At 45.9% G+C, this 26,372-nt stretch overlaps 1 protein-coding gene across 6 annotated transcripts; it reads left to right on the forward strand.

Annotated features, from left to right (window-relative positions):
• The first annotated feature begins 666 nt into the window (after window positions 1–666).
• Window positions 667–26,372, forward strand: prrc2c (proline-rich coiled-coil 2C). 6 transcript variants are annotated; one of them, XM_039810351.1, is made up of 34 exons: window positions 667–1,049; window positions 9,143–9,312; window positions 9,508–9,682; window positions 9,821–9,930; window positions 10,250–10,375; window positions 10,508–10,806; window positions 10,924–11,003; window positions 11,489–11,634; window positions 11,743–11,830; window positions 13,210–13,390; window positions 13,494–14,139; window positions 14,263–14,435; window positions 14,891–15,149; window positions 15,277–15,487; window positions 15,571–18,030; window positions 18,405–18,568; window positions 18,693–18,847; window positions 18,955–19,384; window positions 19,508–19,593; window positions 19,678–19,872; window positions 19,984–20,244; window positions 20,857–20,949; window positions 21,055–21,156; window positions 21,242–21,413; window positions 21,614–21,835; window positions 22,063–22,184; window positions 22,277–22,485; window positions 22,615–22,846; window positions 22,961–23,086; window positions 23,328–23,522; window positions 23,635–23,735; window positions 24,107–24,233; window positions 24,362–24,604; window positions 24,732–26,372. In XM_039810351.1, exons 2-34 carry the CDS (start codon window positions 9,198–9,200, stop codon window positions 24,987–24,989), a joined length of 8,562 nt encoding a protein of 2,853 aa, XP_039666285.1. In that variant the 5' UTR covers window positions 667–1,049; window positions 9,143–9,197; the 3' UTR covers window positions 24,990–26,372. The 6 variants fall into 6 exon arrangements, with proteins under 6 accessions (XP_039666285.1, XP_039666288.1, XP_039666287.1 ...); XM_039810354.1 differs by having other exon boundaries at window positions 22,976–23,086; XM_039810353.1 differs by having other exon boundaries at window positions 22,072–22,184.

A 26,372-nucleotide genomic window follows, 5' to 3' on the forward strand; every position in this document is an offset into this window, starting at 1 on the left:
CAAATGTAACAGAGTACACAACTGGAGAATGGTATCTGTTTAGCGTTAAAGCGTTGATATGCCTATCTCTACATTATCACAATGTAGATCTACATATAATTTAAATGCCATTAATGTCAACCGGTAGTAGCTAAGTGTAAAGAAAGCTAAATCTAGGACCCTTCTCTATGACCATTAAGAATAATGTGTTTGTTTTTATCGCTATAGTGGTGTCTCTGTGTGCGCTTATGTGTTGTTGATGCGTTCTAATGTGGGTCTATATGCACTTTTACCTGTGTCTACTGTGTATGTACTTGTGTTTTTCTCCATGCCATCAACCTGCCAGTTGTCATGATATGGAATAGTGGTTGTGTCATTTTACTTGTCTATGCCTATGTCTTTCTTGTTTTATGTGTAGCCTATTTGTTGTATTGTTGTGTATCTATTGTTTTAAACCATCAACCTGCTATAGGGATTGCAGATGAAAATTAGCCTGTATGGCTAAATCTGGCACATTTACATGTTGGACTCTGTACTCATGTTGATTAATGTGCGTTGTCCCTTTTAAATAAAGAAATCAAAAACAAAATCTATGTTGATGTGCGACTGAGCATCTGCACAGGGGGTTAGTGTTTAAGAGGGGGATATGAGACGATACATCTGGCAACTACAGTCTGCCATCTTTGATTGTGCGACAGGCCGCGGCGCGAGAGGGGCCTCACACAACTGGAGAAACGGTCTGACACGAGATAACGGCTGGGAATAGACACGGAACTACGGCACGACCGCGTACCGGTTCCCACAGTAACGGCCGAACAGACAAGGACAGACTGGCGGCTCGCAACAGCGCAGAAGACGTAAAACAATAGCGGTGCATGTGGAGAGCGGTTTGTTGGCAGTCAACGAGCAAAGTAGCTAACCATCGTTAGCTGAACTGGGTTAGCAGGCTAGCCAGCTTTTGTAATCCGCCGGCTAGACGCATCTTCGTCCACCACAAACCAGGCCGAAACCGGATTTCAAGTCGGGCCGCACAACAGCCAAAAGGACAAAGAAGGCACCGGCGGTGGCAGGTGGGTCTGCATGGCAAGCAAGGAGAAAGCAACGTGTTTTTCCCAGTAGCTGATGTGTTGGTGTTCACATAACGATAGCTGGTTAGCATGCTTTGGCCACTGAAGGGCTGAAAGTGGATGTGATGGCGACTAGTGAGAAACGAAACCATGCTAAGCGATGCAAACTGGCGGCCTGCTCTTTCAGTAGCTCCATGTTTCATGTTTTACATCAAAATATGTGTTGTTGGCTAGATTATAATGTTCACTTTTGTGTACAACTTTTACACAATTAAAGTGTTATTTGAGCCCGGTCTTGAGTTCCGAGCGAAGAGGGCCTCTAACGTTACTTCTCACCGGTATGAGCCACCCAGCCCACCAATAACGTTAGTTTGATTCATGGAGAAGAATGGCCTGCGGACTCCTCAATGCCAGTGATTTACAGAAACAATACGATATTATAATAACACTATTCCTAATTTGGCTCTCATCTCATGGCCTTTTTTTTCTTCTCTAAATGGGTCTGGCGCTGTATCATGTGTCATCTTCTTGATTTTCATGATGTTAACTCTTAGATTAGCACCGTGCTTTCCTTCCCAGTCATGATATCTTGCAGTTCCAACAGATGTCGTCTTAAAAGACCACATTTTTATTCTGTTAGTAGGTACATTCGGGAGGGTTTGGGGTGTGAAAGGCTCCATATTATTCATACTCTATCTGCAGATGTGGAAACCACCTGGGGGATTACTAATAAGCAACGTGGTATTGTTTGATATACATCCATCCCATAGTTAGACAAGGACAAGGGTCTGGATCTGACTAGTTGTACGTAGGCCATTTACATATATCGATTGGTGTAGTCCTTATTGATCGACCAGTCAGGCCCGAGCAGAGATCTTTTGCTATAGATGGAAGAGTCTTTTGTAAGGCTCAAGCAATGGTTTAAAGAAAAGAAAGCAGGCTCATGATTGCTGCGTTGTGATTCTCTTCACAATAAACTGACTTTAACAAGGATGGAGGCCTACACTGAAGTGGTTAGTCCCCTAAAGTGTTTCCATATTTTAAGCTGGCATTTTCCGTAATTGTTTCATTTGTGCCTTGAATACAGTAAGCATTTAAGCATCCAATGAATGAAAACATGGCCACCCTTTGGTTTCTTGTGTGCTTAATGAAATTACCAACAACTCCCAAGGGAGGCTATCTCAGTGGTATTGATGGCCTGGCGTTGGAGAACCACAATAAACTTAAATGGCTTCCAGTCCTAGTATTTTCCATGCTTTTTGTCAGGAGAACCCCCTTGCATTGGCCCTGGTCAAAGTGAAGATTAGTTGGTAGATTCTGAATGCTTGCCAATCAATTCATGGATACAACAATACATTTCTATGTATGGGCCAGGGCCTGTAGTCCATTATCTCAATATAAACGTCCACAGCCCTAGCAGTATACATAGTTAAAATTGCAACCTTTTTCGTTTTATTGATTTAACTTTCGCTATTGTTGTAACTTTGGATAGCATCCCTAAAGATGATTAACATAACATACTCTGCATAGTCACTGAAGACATTTTGGACCAGAGTTCTTCACTGGAGACAGCATTACAATACAAACCAATAGGGACAATAAAATGCAAGCCTGTTCTTTCAGCACCCATCCTTTTAGGCCATCTACATGACTTCTTATTCTGTGGCTTCACTGTTGCGTTAGACAAGTCAGTCCCTTGACCCGATGCAAACAAGACTGGGGTGAATAAGCACTGTACAGGTAAGTCATCTGAGCTGACCCCACAGGTTAAACCTGGAAGTAGATCCTACAATGCAAAATGCATGCCCACCCAAATAAACTGGTTCTTGCTTAGCAGAACCACCTTAATGTGTTTTGATGGATGGACTGTGGTGCAGAAGTAGTTGCAGGGCAGCAGGGTCATGCTGGAGGTCGGGCTGAGCTGAGCCTGGGGAGCATGGATGCTATATCAAGCTTTGGGGCCATTTTTGATTTTTTTTTTTTTAATGCAGTCCCTTTGATACAACTATCTGAAAATACTTCAAAGGACTTCCCTCTTGATCCCAGTGACCATATGTTGATAGTTTTAAAAAATGGAGTCAGGGATTGTACACTGACTGGGGGTGGGTTTTTGGGGTGGGGGGGGGGGGCCCGGGGGGGGGGGGGGGGGTGGTTTTTTGGGGGGGGGGTGGGGGGAGGAGAAAGGGAATTTTTTGGGGGGTGTGTGGAAAAGGGTGTGTGTTTTTTGTTGGGGGGGGGGGGGGCTTTTTTGTGTTTTTTTTTTTTTTTTTTTTTTTTTTTTTTCAGACACATCGTTATACATCCCATATCCCTTTTATCTTGCGCTATTTTGCTCACACTTGACCCCGTCCATCCACCCAACCTCTGCCCCATACTACTTAAGGTGACCATACACGGGAAGAGAATCGTGGCCAATTCTCAGAGGTAAATTATAAGAGATTATTTTTTAATGTGGGGATTTGTAATGGTTCAGTCTTGACACCTCTACCCAGTTGGGGACTCTGATATGAATCCGTCATGTTTAATATAGTCAGTGTGGGTTCTGTGTTATGTCGGAGTCCCAGTCACACATTCTCAATCGCCAAGAGACTATTACTACTTTGCTAGACCCGCTGCAGTGATGCAGTTTACACTGTAGTACTTTATAAATGAAAGTGTTCCTGCTACATTCAAATCATTTTGCCTCCACACCTCTTGTCGAGCATCACTGCTGCACATGACAACATTTTACTAAAAATACTGATTTTATAATGGTGATACGTGTGACCGTTTTTAATTGTCATTTGTTTCTAATAAATTGTGTCTGCTGATGTGTGATCAGTCTGCTCTGGTTCTCTGAAGTGCGCAAGTTTGTGAAACTCTTAGGCCTGTCGCCTCTTGAAATTTTGAAAATCTCCTGTAGTCTGTGCCCAGCTTGAGTGTCTGGTGTAGTAAGAACAATTCTCAGACAGCTGGAGAGTGTATCTGCAGACACTTAAACCTAAGGGTTCATTGACACTACATCAGTCGGTCCGGCGATTTTCTGCAGAGTTATGCGGCGGTGGGAGTTAGGCCTGCACGATAAATCTTTTAAAAATTGCGATCTCGATTCACCCCTGCTAGCGATTTTAATTTTGAAATGACTTGATTTTTTTTTTTTTTTTTTTTTTTTTTTTTCCTCCAATTTATTGAAAGCATTTCACATTAACATGTTCAAGGAGTTCAGATAGAGCCTGCATCGGGGCCATATTTAGTTTAGTGTGTTATGTGTCACTATTTTTGGTAGCCTACTGTACTTAAATGGCCAGTATGTACTTTATTTTCTTTATTCGTTGAAGCCTCTGTTTACAGGCTTGTGGTGATACACTGTGCTATAGGTGCCAAAAAAAAAATCTGTTTGGTACTGCCAATTTGTTTTTTGTTTTTTTCATGGTTCATGTGTGCAATAAACATTAAACTACACAAAAATCGTGGCAGAGAATCGTGATTGATATTTTTCGCCGAATCGTGCAGGCCTAGTGGGAGTGTCCCTTAAATGGTTCTTTTGTATGATGTCCAGTTGTGTTCTTTCCCCCCTCCAATGTAGCACAAGTAGACTTTATATTTCACAATTCTTGTATTATATTATAAGTCAGCTTTATTTCAAGGGACTGCGCCTTGTGCTGGAGCTGGTTGCAGGAAAACCATCAGCTGTTACAGAAACAGTGCCAGTTACCCTTATTTATTATTTTGTGTGGCAGAGATCGAGGCTGTGAGGTTTACGGTTTATTGCATGGGACTGACTCAAAACGGACTGCCAAGTCTTATCGCTGGTGACGTGATTGGCCACAGCAAGATGATGTCCGGTTGCTTTTCTTCAAAAGTTTTATTCGGCGCAACATTGTTTTTTCTTTTTCTTGGAAAAACATTCTTGGAGTTCAACTACTAAGAAGCTGTATTAGCTAGCATCCCTTCTCCTATTAAGAAAAAAATTAATTGCAACCTTGTTTTAATGTCCCAGTTCGGGCTATCATTGAATTTGGCAGTATTTTACATAAAAGGAACCAGGAAGTTGAAGGACTTTACCTTTTTTAAGTGGATGTTTCTTTGCAAGGTGTCCCATTGCCAAGTTGCGGATGGAGCCTGATCACATCAGGGCTGTCAGCTCCCCCAACACACACACACACACACACACACACACACACACACACACACACACACACACACAGTTAATAATAAATGACCTCTGTGTGACTTAGGAAAGAAACTGCAGCCCCAAACATGCTGTCTCTCTGTCCATGGTTTTGCTCACTCTAAGTGTGTGTGTGTGTGTGTGTGTTACTTGCTACCCCTCTGAGTAGCATTCTGTGCACCCCCACCGGTCAGTGTGTCTTGCTTATAGCGGCTTCATACAGCATACAACATTAAACTTGCCGTTTTGTCACTAGGGGTGGGAATCGCACTATATCTCACGATACATGGCTCACGATGCTGATAATATCCGGCACCGCAATTCTGCAATAATATATTGCTAGATGTTCAAGTTTCCCTCAATGTGTTAAGCGCCACCTGGAGGAGCCATGAAGTAGCAACGCTCGGAGCACCGTATTTTATTAATTGAAATATTCATGTTTTGCACCAGCATATCAATTCTTCTATCGCACAAAGGACAGCGATATATTGCTGTATCGATATTTAGTACCACCCCTATTTGTCACTCCTCAAGTTACCTTGAATTTAAAAATAATAATTCTAATGAGTACCCCACAGTAATGTATACCAGCACTGGTATTGGCAGATGCCCTGAGGTTAGTACTAATTGGTATTGGGGAAAGAAAAAGTCAGATCAGAGGGTGCTTGGTTGTCTAGTTTTTAAGGTGTCAACCATGAAGTGCAACTACAACGTTCGAGTCCGGCGGGGATCTTTCTTCCACCACTCACTCACTCACTCACTCACTCACTCATTCTTTACAGTTTCTCATATTCTTTACTGTCAAGTGTCCAGTAAGAAACATTTCATGCAAATTCCTCCTTCCCTTCTCTCTCGGTCACTCTCATTTAAACACAACACACAAACAACGCTTGATGCAGGCTTTGCCCCTTCTAGCTGTCTCAGTCCTTAGTCTGAAAATGCATAAAGCTGACGGTTTGCGGGACATGTCAGGTCCGGGTGGTTTGGTAACTCTCCGAGATGAACAAGACGACGGGCTCAACTGTCTATTATCAACCAAAAAACAGGTCAAGAAGAAAATGTGACAAAACCTTTCCCTTGGGTTCTCAGTCAATGTTCCAAGAGGCCAGTGTGTATTTCCCTGTCTGGAAACCCTCTTATCAGCTGACAGCATGAAACCCAAACATTACGTTGTTGTGTAGAGGTGTAACGAGATCCCGCCCCGCAATATTTAATCGTGACGATATTTCTCGTTGAGTTGAAAAGTTGCATCGTGATGTCTGTACACAAGTGCAGAATTGCATAGGTACTACCGAGGCCGGTTCATGTGAAATCAATCGGTGGCAGATTTCGGAGCGCGAGCTTCTCTGTCCTCTCTGCATGTTTCAGAGAGCGGGGCTCAGCTCTGAAACACACACAGAGGTGCAGTGCAGACGGAGCCAACTATGTCGCCTCTGCAGCTTGTTCAAGTCCCAGTGAGTCACAGAAATGCAGATAAAGTGGTTACACTTTTCAGTACCTCATGCTGACGCTCGCTGCAATATAATATAATGGCCAGGCGAAAGCGGTGAACAGCGGTGCTGTTACACTTCCTCTGGGACAGACGGGCACAACAGTGTTCTCTATTCCCCGGTGGCAACTTTATTTCTATAGAACATTTCAGCAAATGTTCGAAGTAAAATGTAAATACCGAATTTCAGATATCGCTTCTGCTAAACATGTGACTGATACCGTACCCGCCACTTTTAAATCGTTTGTGTGGCAGCATTTTGGATTCCCGGTGGAAACGCCACAGTTATTAGGTCTGAAGAAGTTAGTTATACAGGAGAGAAGCCAGTCATTTGAGTTTGTGGCAAAACCTTTCACAGCCCTTGTTTTTTCCATTTTGTGACTTTCGATTAAATAAAACTAAAGACTATTTTTCCAATCCTATTTCGTCATTGAAGTTTTCGTTAAAATCTTGTTTCGTTTTCGTGAACCCAACGTTGTGTATTGACTCGTGAGCGGAGTGTCTCGTCACACCCCTATTGTTGTAAGAAAGCCTTTATCGGTCCTAACAAGCGGACCAAAAGAGTGCTGATGTCCTCGTAGGCAGCGTCTGCCTGTACAGCTGATGGAGCAGAGCAGAACAAATTCTGGACAATTCTGAGTTTCCCCACTGTTGTGTAATTGATCAGAGAACACATTAACCCAAAATGACTCAAGTCAAAGAGTTAGGGTTGAAAATGTGGGGGTGAACTAGTATCTACAATGCCAGCTGGCAACAGTGTTGAAAAATATTGTATGTATTATGGGTCCCAAGCGTGGTCCCATATGATATGAACAGATTATGCTGGAAAAAGTTGCAACATTACCAAAGAAAAAAAGTGTGTAGTTCTTTTTTTTTATTTTTAAGAATCAGTTTTCTTTATTTGCAATGGTTTCTCAAAAGCATAATACAGTATGTCTTACAATGACATTCCAGGATATTGTTCCCTTTTTCTCACAGAAAGAGTTCTATTTTGGTCTTGGGACCAGAATAGAATATGTTCAGAGTCCCTTCAGCTTGACAGATATCTCACCTAGCTGATGAACAATTCCACATACATAACATTTTGGGTCATTATGACCCCTACTTTGGCACATTATACAAGCTCTCCTTCTAGCTTTATACTTTACATGAGCAGGTGAGTCCATATTCTAAACACATTCAACACCGTATGAAACGTTAGAAGCAAACATGATCAACTGTTTCAAGTAAAGTCAGCCTTTGCTTGTTCTTTTGGCCAAAGTTGGGTAAGGATAACATTAAAGCCATAGCTTCACAAGCCTAAACTGAAACAACTTGAACTGTATTACTCACTGTATTATTTACAAGGAAAATATGGATCGATTCACATGCTAAACATTATGCCAAAAACAATAACGTTGCCTTCAGTGGGGCGTTATTATGGATCCCACGTAACTAGGGCTGCTCCCTCTTAGTCCATTAGTCGACTAATCGGTCGTTTTGGTCTTGGTAAACTTAGATTTCTTTAGTCGATTTAGTCAGGTTTTATGCTTTCTTCATGCTGAATGACTTATTTCCAAGAAACGTAAGAGCACATCTCTGGTAAACACAATAATTAAAGTGGCGCTTTTGCATGACTCTTTGCGGAGAAACTCAGATTTACAGATCTGTCGATTAAATCAACTAATCGATTGGTCGATACAATTGAAGGAGTGTTAGTCGACTAAGAATTTCTTCAATCGAGCACAGCCCTACACGTAACTTCTAGGACCTGAACAAATTGGGTTACGTTACCTTACACAAGCATGGGCGCCTGGCCAATATTAGTGAGTGAATGCTATTGAAGGGCGGATTTTGCCTAGAAGTTGCGTGGGTTCTATAATGACGCGTCAGTAGGCTTTTTTGCTAACTTAACTACCAGAAAAATCCAGCACTTAGACAGCACCTTAGGATACGTGAAACGGGTGATTTAACGTCACCACTCGTTTTACATACGGTTTAGCAACAAAACAATATGCTGAGGTTTCAGTGCCCATAACGCTATTTTCCAAGCCACTGCAGGAGTCATATTTCACATGCCCCGGGTGAGTGTGGTTTCCATGGGAAATTGACATGATTGGCTTTTGTTCCCATTTGCCGCTCTGCCAGAGAAGAAAATGCTGTACTCGCACTGTTTGGTTTTCATGACTTTGCAAGTAATTGACGTCCTATTACTGTTCTAGTTGCTCACCCTCAAAAAGGAGAGAGAGCAGACGACCGTTTGCATAAGGTCAGTGGAGCAGACCGCTCTGCAGAGTTGTAATTGTGACTTTGTGACATTTCAAAAAATTCTGGGTGGATGGAGTAGAAACACTGAATCAGCTTTAGACTCAGGTGTTGTTGAACATCAAAGGTTCAGATATCTGTCATGGTCTCATGTCCAGAGCCAATAGCCTCACTTTTTGGTGTTCGCCTTTTTCTCTCACCCTTGGTCTATAGGAGGCTGGTTCTGGGGGCGAGGCCAAAGGACCAGACTCAATGAGTTTCCAGCGACATGTCCGAGAAGTCAGGGCAGAGCACCAAGGCAAAGGATGGCAAAACAAAGTATGCAACCCTTAGCCTCTTCAACACCTACAAGGGCAAATCTCTGGAAACCCAGAAAACTGCAGGTAAGCCCCCACTATTATTCCCTGTTAGTCTTGTACACTTTTGCATGAAACAACTGAGTGGACTACATTTGCAGTAATTGTAATTGGCTTTTTTTGTTGATCGGCGCAATATAACATAACCTTTTTAAGGGTGATCAAGTGTATTCCCTGACCTTAAAAACCTCGTTGTGCTGTTTTCCTACGTGTTCATCCCAGTGGCTGCTAGACATGGGCTCCAAAGTTTGGGCAAAGTTGCTGCCAGCCGGCGCATGCCCCCTCCGGCCAACCTGCCCAGCCTGAAGGCAGAGAACAAGGGAAACGACCCCAACGTCAACATCGTCCCCAAAGACGGTAGTGGCTGGGCATCTCGACCTGAGGGAGGGGAGGAGAGGTAAGTCGAATAACTTGTGCACGTAATGTGTGTGAACATTAACAGAATAACTGGACGTGTCTTAAGTTAGAGGAGTCCATCATCCACATTTCAAATCATAAGTGTTGTTGGAAAACAGTTCTGTTTTATGTGCCTCAGACAACAGGAGACACCCCCACCCCAGATCAAACCAGCAGTGATCCAGCCACAAGAGCCTTCTATTGGGGGCAGCCGCTCCTGGGCCAACAGCAAGCCAACACAGCTAGACGGTAAATTTGCATTACAGCATTACACCAACTCATAAAACGCAGATTACCTATGGTCCTTCCTGGCATTTATGGAGGCTGTGAACACTATCCAGTATCCTACTTGTGTCCAAACAAAGGCACAATCCTCAATTGGTTTACAGCCCTTAAAACATTACAGTCTGCATGGAATGCAGACCATCTGATCTCTACTAAATGTGATGTTGGGTTGGATGGGTGCTGTACACCATCGAAGAGCGTTTATTGTTTCTCTGCAAGTCACTGTATTATATTTAATTTTGGGATTTCTGTGCATTCATAATAATGTGCTTGTATTGTACAGGAGCTCCTCGTGTGAGCAGCCATTTTCACCAGGAGTTTCCCAGCTTGCAGGCGGCTGGTGAGGTTGAGAAAGGGGACGGTCAAGAAGAGGAGCCTTATGGACCAGGCCCCAGCCTCAGACCTCAAAGTATGGGCCCCACTCAAGCACATAAACATCTTTTCAGTGTTCACTGATTGGTTTCGGTTTGCCTGGTGTTCAGGAACTGCAGGCACTTTCAAGTCAAACAATAAATGTCTCTCCTCCTTCTGTCACGTTTAGATGTTGGCAGTTGGCGAGAGGGTGGAGGCAGGAATTTGATAACTGCACCCAGCCCCTCTGAGATGGACAACAGGGCCCCGGAGGAGGGTAGTACGGGCCCTGGTACCTCTACACCACCAGGGGAAGCTGATGAGCCTGGGCGAAACGTAACCACTGACGTTCAGAGGGAGAAGAGGGATGGTAGGGAGAGATTGCCCCCCTCTGCCCTCCCTCAGGCTAAACTTAATGGGGGGCAGCAGCCTCCTGCCGGGGTGCCAACTCACTTTGACCCTGCTTTCAGGAGCATGATGCCACCCTACGTAAGTCGTAGTTTGCTATTCTGGACAGACCACATTGGCACATCAAAAGCTACAGTATCTAGTTGTAGTGTTTATCTCTTCTTGAGCCTGCGTGATAATTGCTCTTTGTCTTTTTAGATGTTCCACGCCTATCCTCAAATAACTTTGGGCCCAGGACAAGGAAACTTCAGATACCCTGTACCACAAGATGGAGCAAAGTGAGTTCACATCTTAACAGCTAAGCCCTAGAGACTTGGGTTAAAGAAAAATAAGATACATTTTTGATTTTGTATGTAATTGCATCTTTGCAAAAACACAATATACCCTGGAATCCTCCTTGATCATTAAAAACTATTCTACTTTAGAGGCAAACATTTTTTTTTTTTATACACGCTGTATATATATATATATATACCAGCTGATATTAATGATAAGAAATTAACCCAAGTTTCCTAAACAACATATATAAGTTCTCATAAGATCACACAGAAGCACATTGTTCATATCAGTATAAAAAGGATTTTTTTTTTTTATTTTTTTTTTTTTTTTTTTTTCGGTCCATTGCCCGAATTTTGCAAATGTCAGATGCAGGATACACCCCTCATACCGTAGTACCTTGTTGTACCTTGAGTTGAATGCAGGCAATTGTTAATGTACTAGACCAGGTGCCATAATGAACTTTCCTCTCCATTTTTCTCTGTTGGGTTGTCAGGGGTCCTCGTTCAGTACGACCCCAGCAGCATCCCCCTCAGTCCTGGCACCAGGATCCAGACAGACCCTCTATCATCAGCGCAACGGAACTCAAAGAGCTGGACAACTTAGACACTGACACTGATGAGGGCTGGGCAGGTTAGTAGCCATACCTATGAACTTCAGCATTTTAACTAACTGATTTGAAAAAAAGGTCATTGCTCAGTAGTTCTAGTATCCATCAATCCTGTCCCTTCTGCACTCCAGGAGCTCAGATGGAGGTGGACTACACTGAGAAACTAAATTTCAGCGATGATGAGGAAAACCAAGCTGCTAAAGAGAAAAGAGAAAATTGGTGAGTATTTTAATCTACTAAAAAACTAATTTTTTTTTTTTTTTTTTTCCAACACTTGCATTGCCTTGCATTTACTTTAAAGCTTCTGTGCTTCAAATGCCTATGGTATGCCTTGACACATGGCTGACAGTAATGTGACATATGTGATTTGTAGTAAATAGACAAACAAATTGAAAAACAGAGGTAATGGTATAATTCAAATACTAAATGAATTTGACTTGTTTAGGTACAGTTGTGCTCATAAGTTTACACACCCATGCTAAAGTTGACTAGAAAGAGGAATAAAAAAATCATCTCTCAGAAATTGATCTTAATGCCTTAATTAAATAAATTAGGAAAAATACAACCTTTAAGGAATTCAATTTGTTTTGTGAATGAATAATGTATCTTAAATAAATAAATGTTCTTTCTTAAAATACAGGGGGCATAAGTATACATACCCCTATGTTAAATTCCCATAGAGGCAGGCAGTTTTTTTTATTTTTAAAAGGCCAGTTTTTTCATGGATCCAGGATACTATGCATCCTGATAAAGTTCCCTTGGCCTTTGGAATTAAAATAGCCCCACATCATCACATACCCTTCTTAATGCCTTAATTAAGATTGGCATGGTTTTATTTCAGTTAGCCTAATAGCTGGTTTGATTTGCATTGAGAGATGATCTTATGGAAAGTACCCCATGCCAATCTCTAGGTATGGTGAAGGGTATGTGATGATGTGGGGCTATTTTAATTCCAAAGGCCAAGGGAACTTTATCAGGATGCATAGTATCCTGGATCCATGAAATAACTGGCCTATAAAAATCTGCCTGCCTCTATGGGAATTTAACTATTGGGGTGTAGTTATACTTAATATTTATTTACAATACATTATTCATTCACAAAATAAATTGGTGTCCTTTTTAAAAGGTCGGATTTTTCCTCATTTTTTTTAATTAAGGCATTAAGATCAATTTCCAAAAGATGATTTTTTTTTCTTCTTTTTTTTTTATGTCTTTATTCCTCTTTTTAGTCAGCTTTAGCATGGGTATGTAAACTTATTAGCACAACTGTATGTAGTGTGAAACGAAATAAAGAACAGGACAAAATACAACGAACATCCATATATTGCAGATAGAACACACTGTAACACACAAATGGTTATTGCATGGCAGCCTTAGCATTACAGCTGGATGCGGAAGGTGCCAAATAGTTGATACAGAGTAGAAGGATTCAGAATTTAAGAAGTTATCAATGCCAATTTGTGTGCAGTGAGGTTTGATGTGCAGCCTAAGGTTGAAATTAGTAGCTTAGGAGCGCTAGTTAACTAGGGACATTGTCAGTTGGAATAACCTGTGAAGTTTTTTTAGTTTTCCCTTAAATATATGGACATTATTTTCAGGGAGTGGATGGGTAAAGTGGAGCGTATAAGATCTCGGCCACCAGACGGTCAGGAGGGCTGGAAGGAGGGTACTGAGGACCGTGGGGGCAATAAAACCTCATGGGCCGATGGTGATCCCAGAGCGCCATCACCTGGCAGTATGGGGCAGTACAATAAGTCAGCTGCTCCACAGGACTACCAGGTAAAGCTGGATATGCATTACACAAGCCTCCCAGCATGTGTGCACGGTTTATTTTAACAGCAAGGCGATAAGTCTGTATCTAACTAATTTCTCTATTCTCCAGGGTGGCAGTCGCTCTGTTGGTGGCGGAGCTCCACGTGTGACCAAACCACAGGCTGCAGCGGCACCTGGTGCCGACGAGGATCCCGAGGCCTGGCGGCAGAAGCGCAAGAAGCCTCCAGAAATTTCTGAAGCTGTAGAACGAGCGAGACGGCGGAGGGAAGAAGAGGAACGGCGGATGGAAGAACAGCGGCTTGCTGCTTGCGCTGAAAAACTAAAACGTCTCAATGAAAAACACCGCCAGGCGACTGAGGGCAAATCTGCCCTTGCTCAGACCACCAGTGATGAGGCAGGAGCTGCCCAAGAGGAGGAGACCTCATCAGCTCCCGCTCCTGTGTCCAGTCTTGTACCTTCAATCCCAGTTTCACAATCACAGGCCCCAATCGTGCAAGCTCCTCTGCCTGAGAGGGTGGATCTAGACAGGGAGAGGATTGAGCGAGAACCAGAGAGTGTAGAGCCAAGTTTAGAGGAGGAGGTTCACTTGCCTCGTCAGCCCAGCCCCCCCGTCCAGAGACCTGTGGCCGTAGCGCCAGAGCCTCAGAGCGAGGGAGAGAGCTCCGTGGTTGAGGTCAGCCCCCTGATGGAGGAGAACCAGACCGACAGGACAACAGTGCCTATCCGAGACTATTTCAACATAGAGGACAACCGAGGTGAGCTAGCTCGGAGCCATTTTTCTTCAAAGTTGCATGTAAATGATCATTGCATAATTGTGACTGGCTGCTATTCTTTCAGTCATAGATGCCAATACTATTGGTTTTTGTTTTCTTCTGCAGTGGATGAGCCCCACCTGCCTCTGCCTCGCATGGACAGCCCCAGTGGTGAGGAAGTCCCTGTTGCACCACCACAGCTGGAAGGAGAGGCAGCAGCTGCTATGCGTCCCTCTCTCACTTCAGGCTATTCCAAACAGTTTCAAAAATCTTTGCCTCCTCGTTTCCTTAGACAGCAGGTAAGGATGTCCACGTCTGTCCTCTTTAGTTAATAATGGCTGGGATGTTGTTGCTAAAACATAATGTGGGTGTGTCAGGGACTAGTGGGCTAGTTTCTAAACTGAACAAAAAGGGGACTCGATCATGAATATTAATTTTTTTTAAGTTAACATAAGAAGATACACATTTGATGTTAGACATTTCCACAGAAGAAAGTGTGTCCAAACTTTTGACTGGTACTGTACATAAATAGCATTAGCCTATTACTGTGGGCAAAGGTCATGTCACATATTTGCTTGGTTTTAAGCAAATAGTAATCAAAGGTGGCAATTTTTTCAGATCATGCATTATGTACATGTAGTACATTGAGCCATCAGTACGAAATAGACAGCCACCTATGATGTAGGGTATACCATTAAAAACAAATTAGCTTTATTGATCTTTTATTTGTTACTATTCCCTGTTGGTCTTGTAGGAGCAGATGAAGCAGCAACAATGGCAACAACAGCAGCACCAGAGTGGGGGCTCCGTGTCTCCGTCAGGTGGTGGCGGCGTTCCAGCTCCCCAACCGCAGCAGCAGCAACACCGCTCCATGTATCAACCCATTGGCCCGCACCACCAGCACTTGGCCTCCATGGGGTTTGACCCCCGCTGGCTCATGATGCAGTCCTATATGGACCCCCGCATGATGTCAGGACGTCCTCCCATGGACATGCCAACTAACATTCACCCTGGTAGGGAGTTTTTTTGGAATATAAATGGAGAATGTATTATTATTTATTTATTTGTTTTTAATGTACAGACAAGCTGCCAGATGTGCCAGACAACCTGTTTAAAGTCGGTCTGTATTGTCTTCTCCAGGGAGGATGCCTCCTAAGCAGATTGTGCGCAGAGAGCCTGGTGACAACTCAAGCTCCAGCTCTGACTCCTTTGACCATTTGACCCGACCAATTCGTGACCATGGCCTGCCGTCAGACTCACGGATGGTATGGGGATCGGACCCATACCCACAGTCGGAGCCGTTACCATCTGTAACTCCTCCAAAAGGACGAGATGATAACAAGGAGCTGAGGTAAAAAAATTAATAAATGGCAACATAAGAAAAAAAGCTGTTATTTTTTGGCACAAGACATAATAACAATTGTTTCTCTACAGGATGGACTCTGGTTTGGATCTGGACAGGGGTCTTCCAGCTATGTATCCCCAGGACCACAGTACATTGGACTCTCATAAAAGTAACTTCTTCCAGGACCCTACAGAGTCCCTGTCAGTGTTTACCCAGGGCCCAGAGGATGCATCAGGGCCTCTAGACAGGGTCCCTGTAGTCCCAGCCTTTGATCCTGAGGAGCCAGGCTTACCCAGTGGGGAAGAGGTAGAAGCTCTTGGTCAAGCTATGCTCCAGAGGAGTGTCTCCCAGGGCTCTAGCCACTCCCTCAAGCTGGATGAGCCCAGGTTTGATGGGCTACCCCTGGGAACAAAACCACTAGAGCTACAGGACACAGGAGAACGGGCTGATGATAAGCCCCAGAATGAACTCTACCCCCAGGCTGCGGTGACTAGCAACCGAGCTACACCTCCTGCTGATGGATTACACAAACAAGAGAAGCTGCCTCTGCCAGCCCCTAGCAAGCAGAAAGCGGAGCTGCGCTGGGGTGGAAGATCAGGGGCCGGACGCAGAGAAGGACCAGGGGGCGAGAGACCTGTTCGCAGGTCTGGGCCAATAAAGAAGCCTGTCCTAAGGGACATGAAAGAAGAGAGAGAGCAAAGAGAAGAGAGGGAGAAGCGTCACGAGAGAGGGGAAAGAGGAGACCGGTCCAAAAAGGATCAGTCATCCAAAGCTCCTTCTGCAGCTCCTGCTGCTGCTGCTGTGTCTGAGGGCTCCAAACCTCAGGGTGAGGAGAAGAGAGAAGCTGCTGAGGAAACACCGACTGGCCATCAGAGAGTCCGAGACTCCCAGCCTTTATCTGGGGCTCCCACCTCTTCCTCTCAGGAGGAGAAAGCCGACAAACCGCCCAGCAATGACAAACATCTAGAACCCAAACTGCCCTCCAGGAAAGACTCCAATCTTCCTCCACGTGCCTACCGACGAGAGGAGAGAGAGAAGGAACGTGAGAGGGAGAAGGAAATGGACAAGGACAGAGATCGGGACAGAGATAAAGAGTGGCCTGCCGACTCAAGTTTCAAAGCACGTGGTCGAGGGGAGTATTACTCCAGAGGACGGAGCTACCGGGGGACTTACGGTGGCCGAGGCAGGGGGGGTCGTGGTCGAAGCCGGGCGGAGTACAATTACAGAGAGCCCCGATTACGCTCCGATTTGCCTTCCGTTGGAGGTGCTGCCGCCTTTCGCAACAGGGAAGAAAGCGAAACACGCAGCGAGAGCTCAGACTTTGAGGTTATACCAAAACGTAGACGGCGCCGTGGTTCAGACACGGATTCTGAAAGTGAAGGCGGGAGAGAGTCTGCCAGCGATACTGGACCCTCTGACCGTGAGCCCAGCACCAAACCTAGCCGTCCATTGAGACGAGAGCTCCCCGGGGAGGCCCGGTCCGGGCCCCACAAGCCAGGCTTTGGACCTCCTCACATGGGGGAAAGGATTGGACCCAGAGGGGATGACGAAAGCCGACCCAAGCCAGGATTCCTTCCTAAAGGAGAGCCTTCTCGGCGAGGAAGAGGAGGACTGTACAATAGACGAGGTGGAGCAAGGGAACGCGGCGGGCCTCGCTCAGGCCCTCCTAGACGGCCAGGAGCTAGAGAGTCCTCTTCTCAGTGGCCCTGTAAACCCATGGAGACGTTCAGGCCTGAGGACACTGAGTGCACACCAAGATATGATAATCCTCCCGCTGACCGAAGACCCCCCAAGGCTGATGGCAAGAAATTTGGTGATGGTGCTCCTCAGAGTAGTAGAGAAAGGCCTCGTCGGTCCAGACCAGCACGGCCCCCGAGGCAAGATAAACCCCCCCGGTTTAGGCGCTTGAAGGAGCGGGAGGCTGCAGTGTTAGCTAGTGGGGAAACGGCCCCAAGTCCCCCTGTCCCTCTATTCCCAGTGCCTGCTGCTGCTGTCCATAGCTCTGCCCCTGCCCCAAGCTCCCATTCCCATTCCCCAACCCTGTCTAGAGCTCCAGGGGCCCCTGTAACTGTGCCTGCGGAAGTGTCAGCCACTATGCCTGCAACCGACTTGTCCTCTCCTATAGAAGCACCCTTGCCTGAGACCAGCAGCCCCACCATCACTGCAGTCGGTACCAAGTCCCCTGACTTGTCCAACCAGAACTCTTCAGATCAAGCCAATGAGGAATGGGAAACTGCCTCTGAGAGCAGCGACTTCAATGAAAGGAGAGAACGAGAAGAAAGGAAAGGAGCACTGGAGGCCGCTCATGAAGCAGCCAGGGCATCTGCCCCGGCACCTGTAGCCCCTCAGGGCTCTTTGACCCCCAATAAATGCCCTGATGGAGGGGTGACTCAAAAACGTGAAGGGGCTCCTTCAGCCAAGAGAAGTTTCTCAAATCAGAGGCCTACTGAGAGACCGAATCGTAGAGGCAACAGTGGAGCCAAACCAGGCCGGAGCTACGCAGGGGGCAAGGGGGAGAGGAGGGGCGGGGCCAAAGCTGGCCGCAAAGGGTGAGTTTGAACAATCGGCCTTTTGTCTGTTGTTAGGCATTTACTTTGTCTGCTTACATTAGCACTTAGCACAATGAAGTTGACTCAATGAACAGTGTGGTGTAGAATAATACTGCAGGTTTATTCAAACACAATGAACCTTTTGTGTGGCATTCTTCATAATTAGTAGTTGCAGTGCAGAATCTACATATGTCAGTACTGTTAGTATTGCCTGTCTAAATTGGGTTTTAACATCATGTGTCACATCATGTGTCTCAGGCCTCCCTCACCACCACTCACTGTTGTTCTCACAAACATTAAAAAGTGTCACCAAGTCTCTCCTGTTGGGCCTCAATCTTTTTTCTGTCTCCAACATGCGTCTCTGGTACGAACAGCCCTGCAGCCCAGCAGAACTCCGATGGGACAGCACAAACAGCTGGAGGACCGTCCCAAAGGCCTACAAAGGACCAGTCAGGCCGTCGTAAGGATGAAGCCAAACAGGCCGCCAAGAAGCCCAAAGAGAATGCTCTTTCTCAGTTTGATCTTAACAATTATGCCAGTACGTAAACCGTTGAATTCTCAGCTCTTACTGATGAGCCAGGAGCCCATACCTGGCTCTCGCTGCTCTTCACCTATAAACTGAATGTAAACGTCAGGATGTCCTTTTTGTCCCGTCACTGTAGGTGTTGTGATCATTGATGACCACCCAGAGGTCACCACCACGGATGACCCACAGTCCAGCACCAATGATGACGGCTTCACAGAGGTGGTCTCCCGCAAGCAACAAAAACGCCTGCAGGATGAAGAGAAACGGAAAAAGGAAGAGCAAACTACTCAAGTAAGAGGAGGGACAACTTGTGCCACATAGTTAGAAAAAGCCCCGCAATGTAATGCTTTGATGATAATGAGCTATACCTCTTGATGGCTTAAACTGTGCTCCTACAGAACTGGAGTAAAAAAGGCTCTGGTGAGAAGAGCAGGGGAGGCGGAGGAAAGCTGCCACCAAGATTTGCTAAAAAGCAATCATCCCAACAGCAGCAGCAACATCCGCAGCAACATCCGCAGCAGCAACAACCGCAGCAACAGCAGCAACAGGCCTCACAGTCTCAGCCTCCTGTAGCCCCCACATCTCAGGCCCAACAGCAACCCCCTATTTCTGTTCCCCAGCACCCTCACCTTGCCCCCTCCCAGCCTTCTGCATCCCCTCAAACTGTGGAAGGAACAGTGGCTCCACTGCCCTCCATCCCCCCTGCCACTGTGGACTTTACCTCAAAGAGCCTACCCCCCGCACCTACGCAGACACACAGCACTCTGGGTACAGAACTGTGGGAGAACAAGGTAGCGGGCGCCACTGTCCTTCCTGATGTCAAGAAGCGTGAGTGTATAAGTCAATTATTGTTAAAAATGTTTTAAATTTGTCTCGACTCGTGAATCTCATAATGCAGGAATGACTTTATCAGCTAGCTCTTGTCTAATATACGTAACGTGTATATTCCAGTTGGTCCTATCAGCCCTCCCCAGCCACCATCTGTGAGTGCCTGGAACAAACCTCTTACCTCCTTTACTGGCACAGTCTCCTCTGAGGTATGTTGAATAGGTCTGTCTCCCCTTTTGTTGACCGTATGATCCTTTGGCTCCTTGATAAACCATGAAAACATTGTGTTTCAGGGTGGGAAGCCTGGAGCAGAGAGCAGTGCGGAATTGGCAATAGACAGTATTCAGTTTGGTGCGCCATCATCTGCAGGCAGCACCGACAGCGATGGAGTTCCAGCGATGCTAGAAACCGTCTCTGAAAACAAACTACCTGCTCCCAAAGAACAGAGACAGAAACAACCTCGAGCTGGACCAATCAAAACACAGAAGGTAACCTTGGCTGTGGAGGAAACTCGCATTTTCAAACTGTTGTCGAAGAACAACCCTGATTCCCATTAATTGTCGTAGTCATGTAAATGTTTAATCTGTCCTTCTCCCCAGCTTCCTGAAATGGAACCAGTGGAAACCAAGGAGTACAAGCCAGGTCCCATTGGTAAGGAGCGCTCTTTAAAGAACCGCAAGGCCAAAGACGCACGTGGAGGAGAAGGCGAGGGGATCATGGAGGGAGGCGTCCCTGGAGGAGGCGTCAGTAGAGCCACAGACCCCAGTCCTCCCACCAGTGACGCCACAGTACCAGAGCTGGGAGGAGACATCGAGGGCATGATCACAGTCCCGTCAGCGGAGTACAACAGTAACTCTAAGGTACAGCAGTGTCCCATCACCGCACACTCCTACGCTATACTATAAAAATTAACTTTAACATATAAACACTCAGAGCACACACCGTGTGATATTAACCGCCGTTATCACATATTAACGGCGACGATTAGTTAAGTAGACTCTTACGGGTGTGCCATGGAGAAAGGAAAATAAGGCTTTCATGACAACTCCTGCCATAACTTCGATCTTAATAGTTAAACTATAAAGATATATTTGTCCTGCATGGTGTCACACAACAAACTCCACATGTACAATACTCAACGTTATCCTCACAAACACACAAACCAGACAGAATGAAGAAAAGGAATAAATAAAAGTCCACTGCCTCTCTAAAAACAGACATCAAAGCGCAGTGCCACTCACTCAACAGACCTCAGACTGCAGTATCGGCGTCCACCTGCGGGGGGCGTGGGCAGGCTTTCCAACAGGCAGGATCATTTAAAAGGCAACAGCAACTACATTGTGCGTCAGCCCTATTTCTGATACCGTGGCGGCAGATATTTTGGCGTGGCGGGTCGCCATTTCCAAATCAACACAGAGGAAATGCTGAACGCGTTTGTGTGTGTATACTGAGTTTATGTCTTTCCCTCTCAGGAGTCCGTCACTGACTACACCACCCCCTCCTCCTCGCTGGCTGACAGTGTTTCTACAGGAGTGAACAAAATAGAAGAGAGTTTAGTAGCAAATGTGAGTAAACATCCCCCGTACAACTTTCTTTTTTTTAATTTGAAGAGATATGTGCCCTACAGTTGTAATAAATAATAAAAATGGGGTTTTTACGGTGTGTTTCAGGTGGCGCTACCCCACGCGTTGCCTCTTCCTCGACGAGAGGCCCTGCAGCAGAGCTCCAGCCTCAGCACTGTATCTCCTGCAACTGTTGACCTAACACTAAAGGTACACCGAGAAAGTAACGTTGCCTGTCGTGGGCTGTACTAAAAAAAAAAAGTGAAATGTTACCTAAACACTGTTCCCTCCTCAGATGGAATCGGCTCGTAAGGCGTGGGAGAACTCCCCGAGCCTGGAGAAGAATTCTCCAGTCACTTCTTCTTCCTCCCCCATCACCTCCTGCGCATCCTCGTACTCCACCTTCTCCTCAGCCTCCATAGCACAGATCCCTGTGGCTTCGGTTACCCCCAGCACCTCACTGTCAGGTAACAGAACTCCCAATTAACATCTACTGTATATCTCCAACAGTATTGTGTGTTAATGCCTTGTTTGCCCCAACACTGCGCTGACATTCGACCGTACACTGTCTTTCCTGTGTATTTGTTTGTTTTGAGATTTCCCCTTAGTATCCAGGCATTCCATTATGATCGCTTGTATTCACCATGTGTTCATCTCCACCCTGCAGGTTCTGCTACCTATACTACGTCATCCCTCAGCACCAAGACCACCACAGCCTCTGACCCCCCTAACATCTGTAAGGTGAAGCCCCAGCAACTGCAGGGTGGAGGTCTGTCGTCCTCCAGCAGTAGCGCGAGTAGCAGCAGCTTCTCTCAGTTGGGCTGTGTGACTACCCTCCTGCCCCAGCAACAGCAGACCCCACAGGTGTACGTCTCTCAGTCTGCAGCAGGTGAGAGAAACATGGCACTGAACTGAGACGGTAGTTATGTTACACATGTGGGCTGCATTGAAATGATTAAATGGAAAACATACATACATATTCATCTGTTTTTAATCAAATTTGAACACCAACCTTGTTTTGTTGTTTTTTTATATAGCCCTGATATTTAGTTTCAGGTTTGAATAACTGTTCACTTTGTTATTGATCACTAATATGTAAACCCTTTTTATGTTGAGGTTCTGCAGCTCAGATTCCAGCCTTTTACATGGACACTAGCCACCTCTTTAGTAGCCCCCACCCTCGCTTGGCGCCTCCCTCCCTAGCGCAGCAGCAAGGCTTCCAGCCCGGCCTCTCGCAGGTAGGGTTTAAAGTTGGTCAGTAAAATGCTGCAGAAATGTCCTTTTTTATGTTTGAGTTGAAACTACCGGTCTGTGTTTTTCCACCTCAAAGCCGACAGCAGTCCAGCAAATTCCCATCCCTATCTACGCTCCACTGCAAGGTCAGCCGCAACACCAACATCAACACCAACATCAACATCAACACCAGCACCAGCACCAGCATCAGCACCAACACACGCACCAGGCTCAGCTAGGACTCAGCACTGGTCCGCCGGTCTCCCAGCCACAGGACCTGTTCAGCTCCTCACTGCAGCCATACAGGTAACACACAACGGCACATGCATTCAGTTCTCTGCTGCAAAACACAGCTGAAATATACAGCACTGCTGAAGCACCAGTATCCCTATTTTTGAGGTACCATTGTTCACTCATCTGATCATCTGTCCTCAGGTCTCAGCAGGCATTTATGCAGAGCAGCCTGTCGCAGCCCTCCATGATGCTGTCAGGGCCGTCTCTGCACAGCTATCCCGGCGTGCAGGCACCTGAGCTGGGCAAGCCTCAGTCTAATCTGACCTATCAGCAGGCCTCTTCCACCCAGCACATTCCAATTCTGTTTGAGCCGCAGCTCAACCAGCCCTCTGGCATGGGAGGCTCCCAGCTCATTGACACACACCTGCTGCAGGTAGCCAGTCTACTCACAGAAACAATTTCACTTTACCTTACGATCTTGTCTTAACATTTTGCCATGCTGACCACCTGTACTTAATTTATTTTGTATATGTTCCATCTGACATAGTTGTCTTTGGTTCAGGCTCGACAGGGGATGAGTCAGCATTCAAACATGTACTCGGGGCAGGTGCAACAACATGGCCAGAGTAGCTACTATAGCAACACTCAGTCGCCTAGTTCTGCGATGCAACAGGTAACCTACATGCAAACATCATCATAATAATAATAATAATAATAATAATAATAATAATAATAATAATAATAGACACTAAATGTTTATAAACCTTGTAGCTTGTTTTACCAGTCATCAAACTCCCACATTTGTTCAATTTCCAGTGTTGTGAAACCGAAACGTAGCACAATTTTCTGTTAATTGACAAAGTGGTGAATCGTCTGTTGGTATGTAACAGTTCTGTGTCTTAATCTCTCTCCAGGTGACCGTCCCTCTGCCCAGTTCCCAGTTGTCCCTGCCAAACTTTGGCTCGGGTGGAGGCCAGCCCCTCCTGGCGCTGCCTCCCACTCCTCCCCAGGCCCAGCCCCCCAACATCAACCGACAGCCCCCGGTCTCCCAGCCTTACCGAGGCATCATGGGCCCCAACCACAGCATGATGCAGCCTCCGACCAGCAAGGTACTGGATTGTGTGCACGTGTGACTCTGACAAACACAGGCTGATTTGTATTATTTATAGTTATATTTATATTATATAAGTTGTAACCGTTTTTTGTGGTGACACTTTGCAGATGGACATGGATCTGAAACTCTTTGGCAGTGGAATGGATGTGAAGCCCGGAACCCCTCCTATCGGTGCCAGGAGCACTACACCCACCTCCAGCCATTACAGGTACCGCCCATAAGTTCACATACTATCTGGCACACAGGCATGCCTAAAAGCCACACCAAGCAGAACTTTTTGTATTCTATTTTTTTATTTTTAAATGTGAATGTGTATACACAAGCTGCACCTAAAGCTGCCATGTTGTCTTTATTCATGTTTGTGTGTCAAGTGTGGTTAACCCATCACCTGTTATTTATTTTTTTTTGTGACCAATTTTTTTATTGAAGAATGTACAAAATATATATCACATCATGTACACAGTTTTTCTTTTCCTACTCAGCAATGTAACAGAAATAAATTCCTTTGTACCCATCGCCTGTTATTTTGATGCACCTAATACGTGTGATTTTTATGGCTTCCCTCTCGTCTGCCTGCAGGGCCAGCTCCACATCTCCTAGCAGCCAGTCCAGTAAGATCAACAGCATGCTGTACCAGAAGCAGTTTCAGGCTAGCTCAGCTGCCATGAGAATGACCCAGCACTTCCCTGGCCAATTCAACCCACAGGTAGAGCAATGATCATAAAACCTGTTTTTAGATTGTGTTTATATAATGCACTGGTTATTAGCACGACAAGGCAACAATCTATTTCTTATCCTTTTTTTTTCTTTTTTTCTTTTTCCTCTTCATGTCAGATTTTGTCCCAGCCCAACGTCGTCTCTCCTCTGGTTCGACCTCCTCACGTCAACTCGTTTGCTGGAGGTGTCCAGCGCTCTCCCATGGGCCCTCCCATGTCGGCCAACGTGGGCGGTGGTCTCATGCCCCATCCCCGACCTCAGCATCCACAGCACAGCCAGCACGCTCCCCGAGGACCTCCTGGTCCCTCGCTTGCTCCCAGAGGCACCCAGGCGGCTCTGAAGGCCGAACAGGACCTAAAGGTCTGGTTCCCTCTTTTATCTGCCGATTCGGTGCATCGGTTTTATTAACTGGCCAGTTGGATGATGACATCATCTTTCAGGGATAGGCGGGTTGTCTGATTTTGGTATTTGCTCTATCACTCTATAGGCAAAGCAGCGGGCTGAGGTGCTTCAGTCCACTCATAAGTTCTTCTCGGAGCAGCAGCAGCTCAAGGCCCCGCAAGTCAGCAAAGTGTCACGCCTTGATCAGGCGGGGAAACCCCCACTCGACACCTCTGCCCCGAACCACCAGGCGGTGGGCGAGCGCCCCGATTCTGACAAACCCCCCATCTCCATCTCCACGGCCAAGCCCATACGGACTGGCCCCATAAAACCGCAGGCCATCAAACCAGAAGAGGGCAAGTAAAGCGCTGCGGAACCTCTTCAGATGACAATACGATGGACGGAAGACGGGAAGAGAGAGAGTCAAGCCCCATTCACTCAGCCCTGGGGAACAGTGTGTGGGGGGGGGGGGGCAGGACGATGAGTTGATTGTAGTGGTTGCTGAGAGTAGGCACTGTCCTGCGCATACATGATCCTCCTTCCTCTTCTTTCTTCCCCTATCTCGTCCCACTGTAGGTGGCGGCGTTTTGAGTTGAATTCTTCCGTCATATTTAGACGCCGATAAAATGGCTGCACAAGTTGTTCCATACAAATCTACTGAGACGGTAGATAAGAGGAGAGCTGGAAAGAGAAATTTGAAATATTTGCTGCTGAGTTTGCCATTTTTTTTTTTTTTTTATTTTTTTTTTTTATAGCTCTTGATTTCTGTTCCCTTTTTTATTTTTATTCCCCAAATAGGATCATGCATATTATAGGAGAAACCCGTTTTTGGTAATGAAAGAAATCAGTTTTGTTTTTGTAGTCAAAACAATCTTGTTAAGGAGAGGTCATTTTAGTGAAGACAACTTTTTGTTGGCCAATCACCCATCATAACTAATCCAGCGATTTGTGCACATGGAAATGCACCTCATTAACACACACACACACACACACACACACACACACATCTCACTCAACGGTTTCATCCACGGTTACCAGAAATTCATTCGTTTTGTTTTACCAGAATGGAAATGTGAAAATTACAGCAGTCGACTGAAATTATTGATTTATTGATTAGTCTGCCTGTGAGCCTTTGCTCCTGCCTTCTGCTCTCATCTCCCTGCCTGAGAATTGCTGATGTGTTGGGGTGTGTGTGTGTGTATGTGTATGTGTGTGCGGTATAAACGGGGGAAGCTCGTAGCTGGACTCTCCTGTATATTTTAGCCCAAAGGTTAAAGCAGTGCATCGCTGTTGCCGTGGCAGCAGAGTTCAGTTTGGATTCCCAGGATTTACCCCGGATGATGTACGATCACTACATACAGCTGTTCCAGTTGTCGCACACAACCCTCTCACTGCGTCCTCACCCATCCTTTGCTGTCTCACAAACACACACACGTCACTGTAAAGCACCCCGAACCTGCTGCTATTGACTGATATCAGTGCCCTTAGCTAGAGGGAAGCAGGATGGGGCGATTTAGAGGAGGAATAGAAACGGCGAGTTGATTGTTGAAACAGACAACTTTGCGTGCGTGCGTGTGTGTCAACCCTCATGAAAAGAGGGAGAACAAGATGAGAAGCCTCAAGTTCACAAGTGTTTGGGCATAAGGACACCTGTTGTTTTATTGTCATTACTGATGGGAGCCATCAGTGCTGTTTTCTGTCTCTGCCTCGCCGCTGGCTGTCGTCCCGCCCACAATGCTTTTCATCT

This window comes from Perca fluviatilis, chromosome 9 (genome assembly GCF_010015445.1).
Source record: "Perca fluviatilis chromosome 9, GENO_Pfluv_1.0, whole genome shotgun sequence".
Taxonomy (NCBI): Eukaryota; Metazoa; Chordata; class Actinopteri; order Perciformes; family Percidae; genus Perca; species Perca fluviatilis.

Coding starts and splice junctions, on each gene's coding strand:
- prrc2c (XM_039810351.1), top strand. CDS start 9,198: ATGTCCGAGAAGTCAGGGCAGAGCACCAAGGCAAAGGATGGCAAAACA. Junction 10,376..10,507: donor CCCCAGCCTCAGACCTCAAA/GTATGGGCCCCA, acceptor TGTCACGTTTAG/ATGTTGGCAGTTGGCGAGAG. Junction 24,234..24,361: donor CTGGCCAATTCAACCCACAG/GTAGAGCAATGA, acceptor TCTTCATGTCAG/ATTTTGTCCCAGCCCAACGT.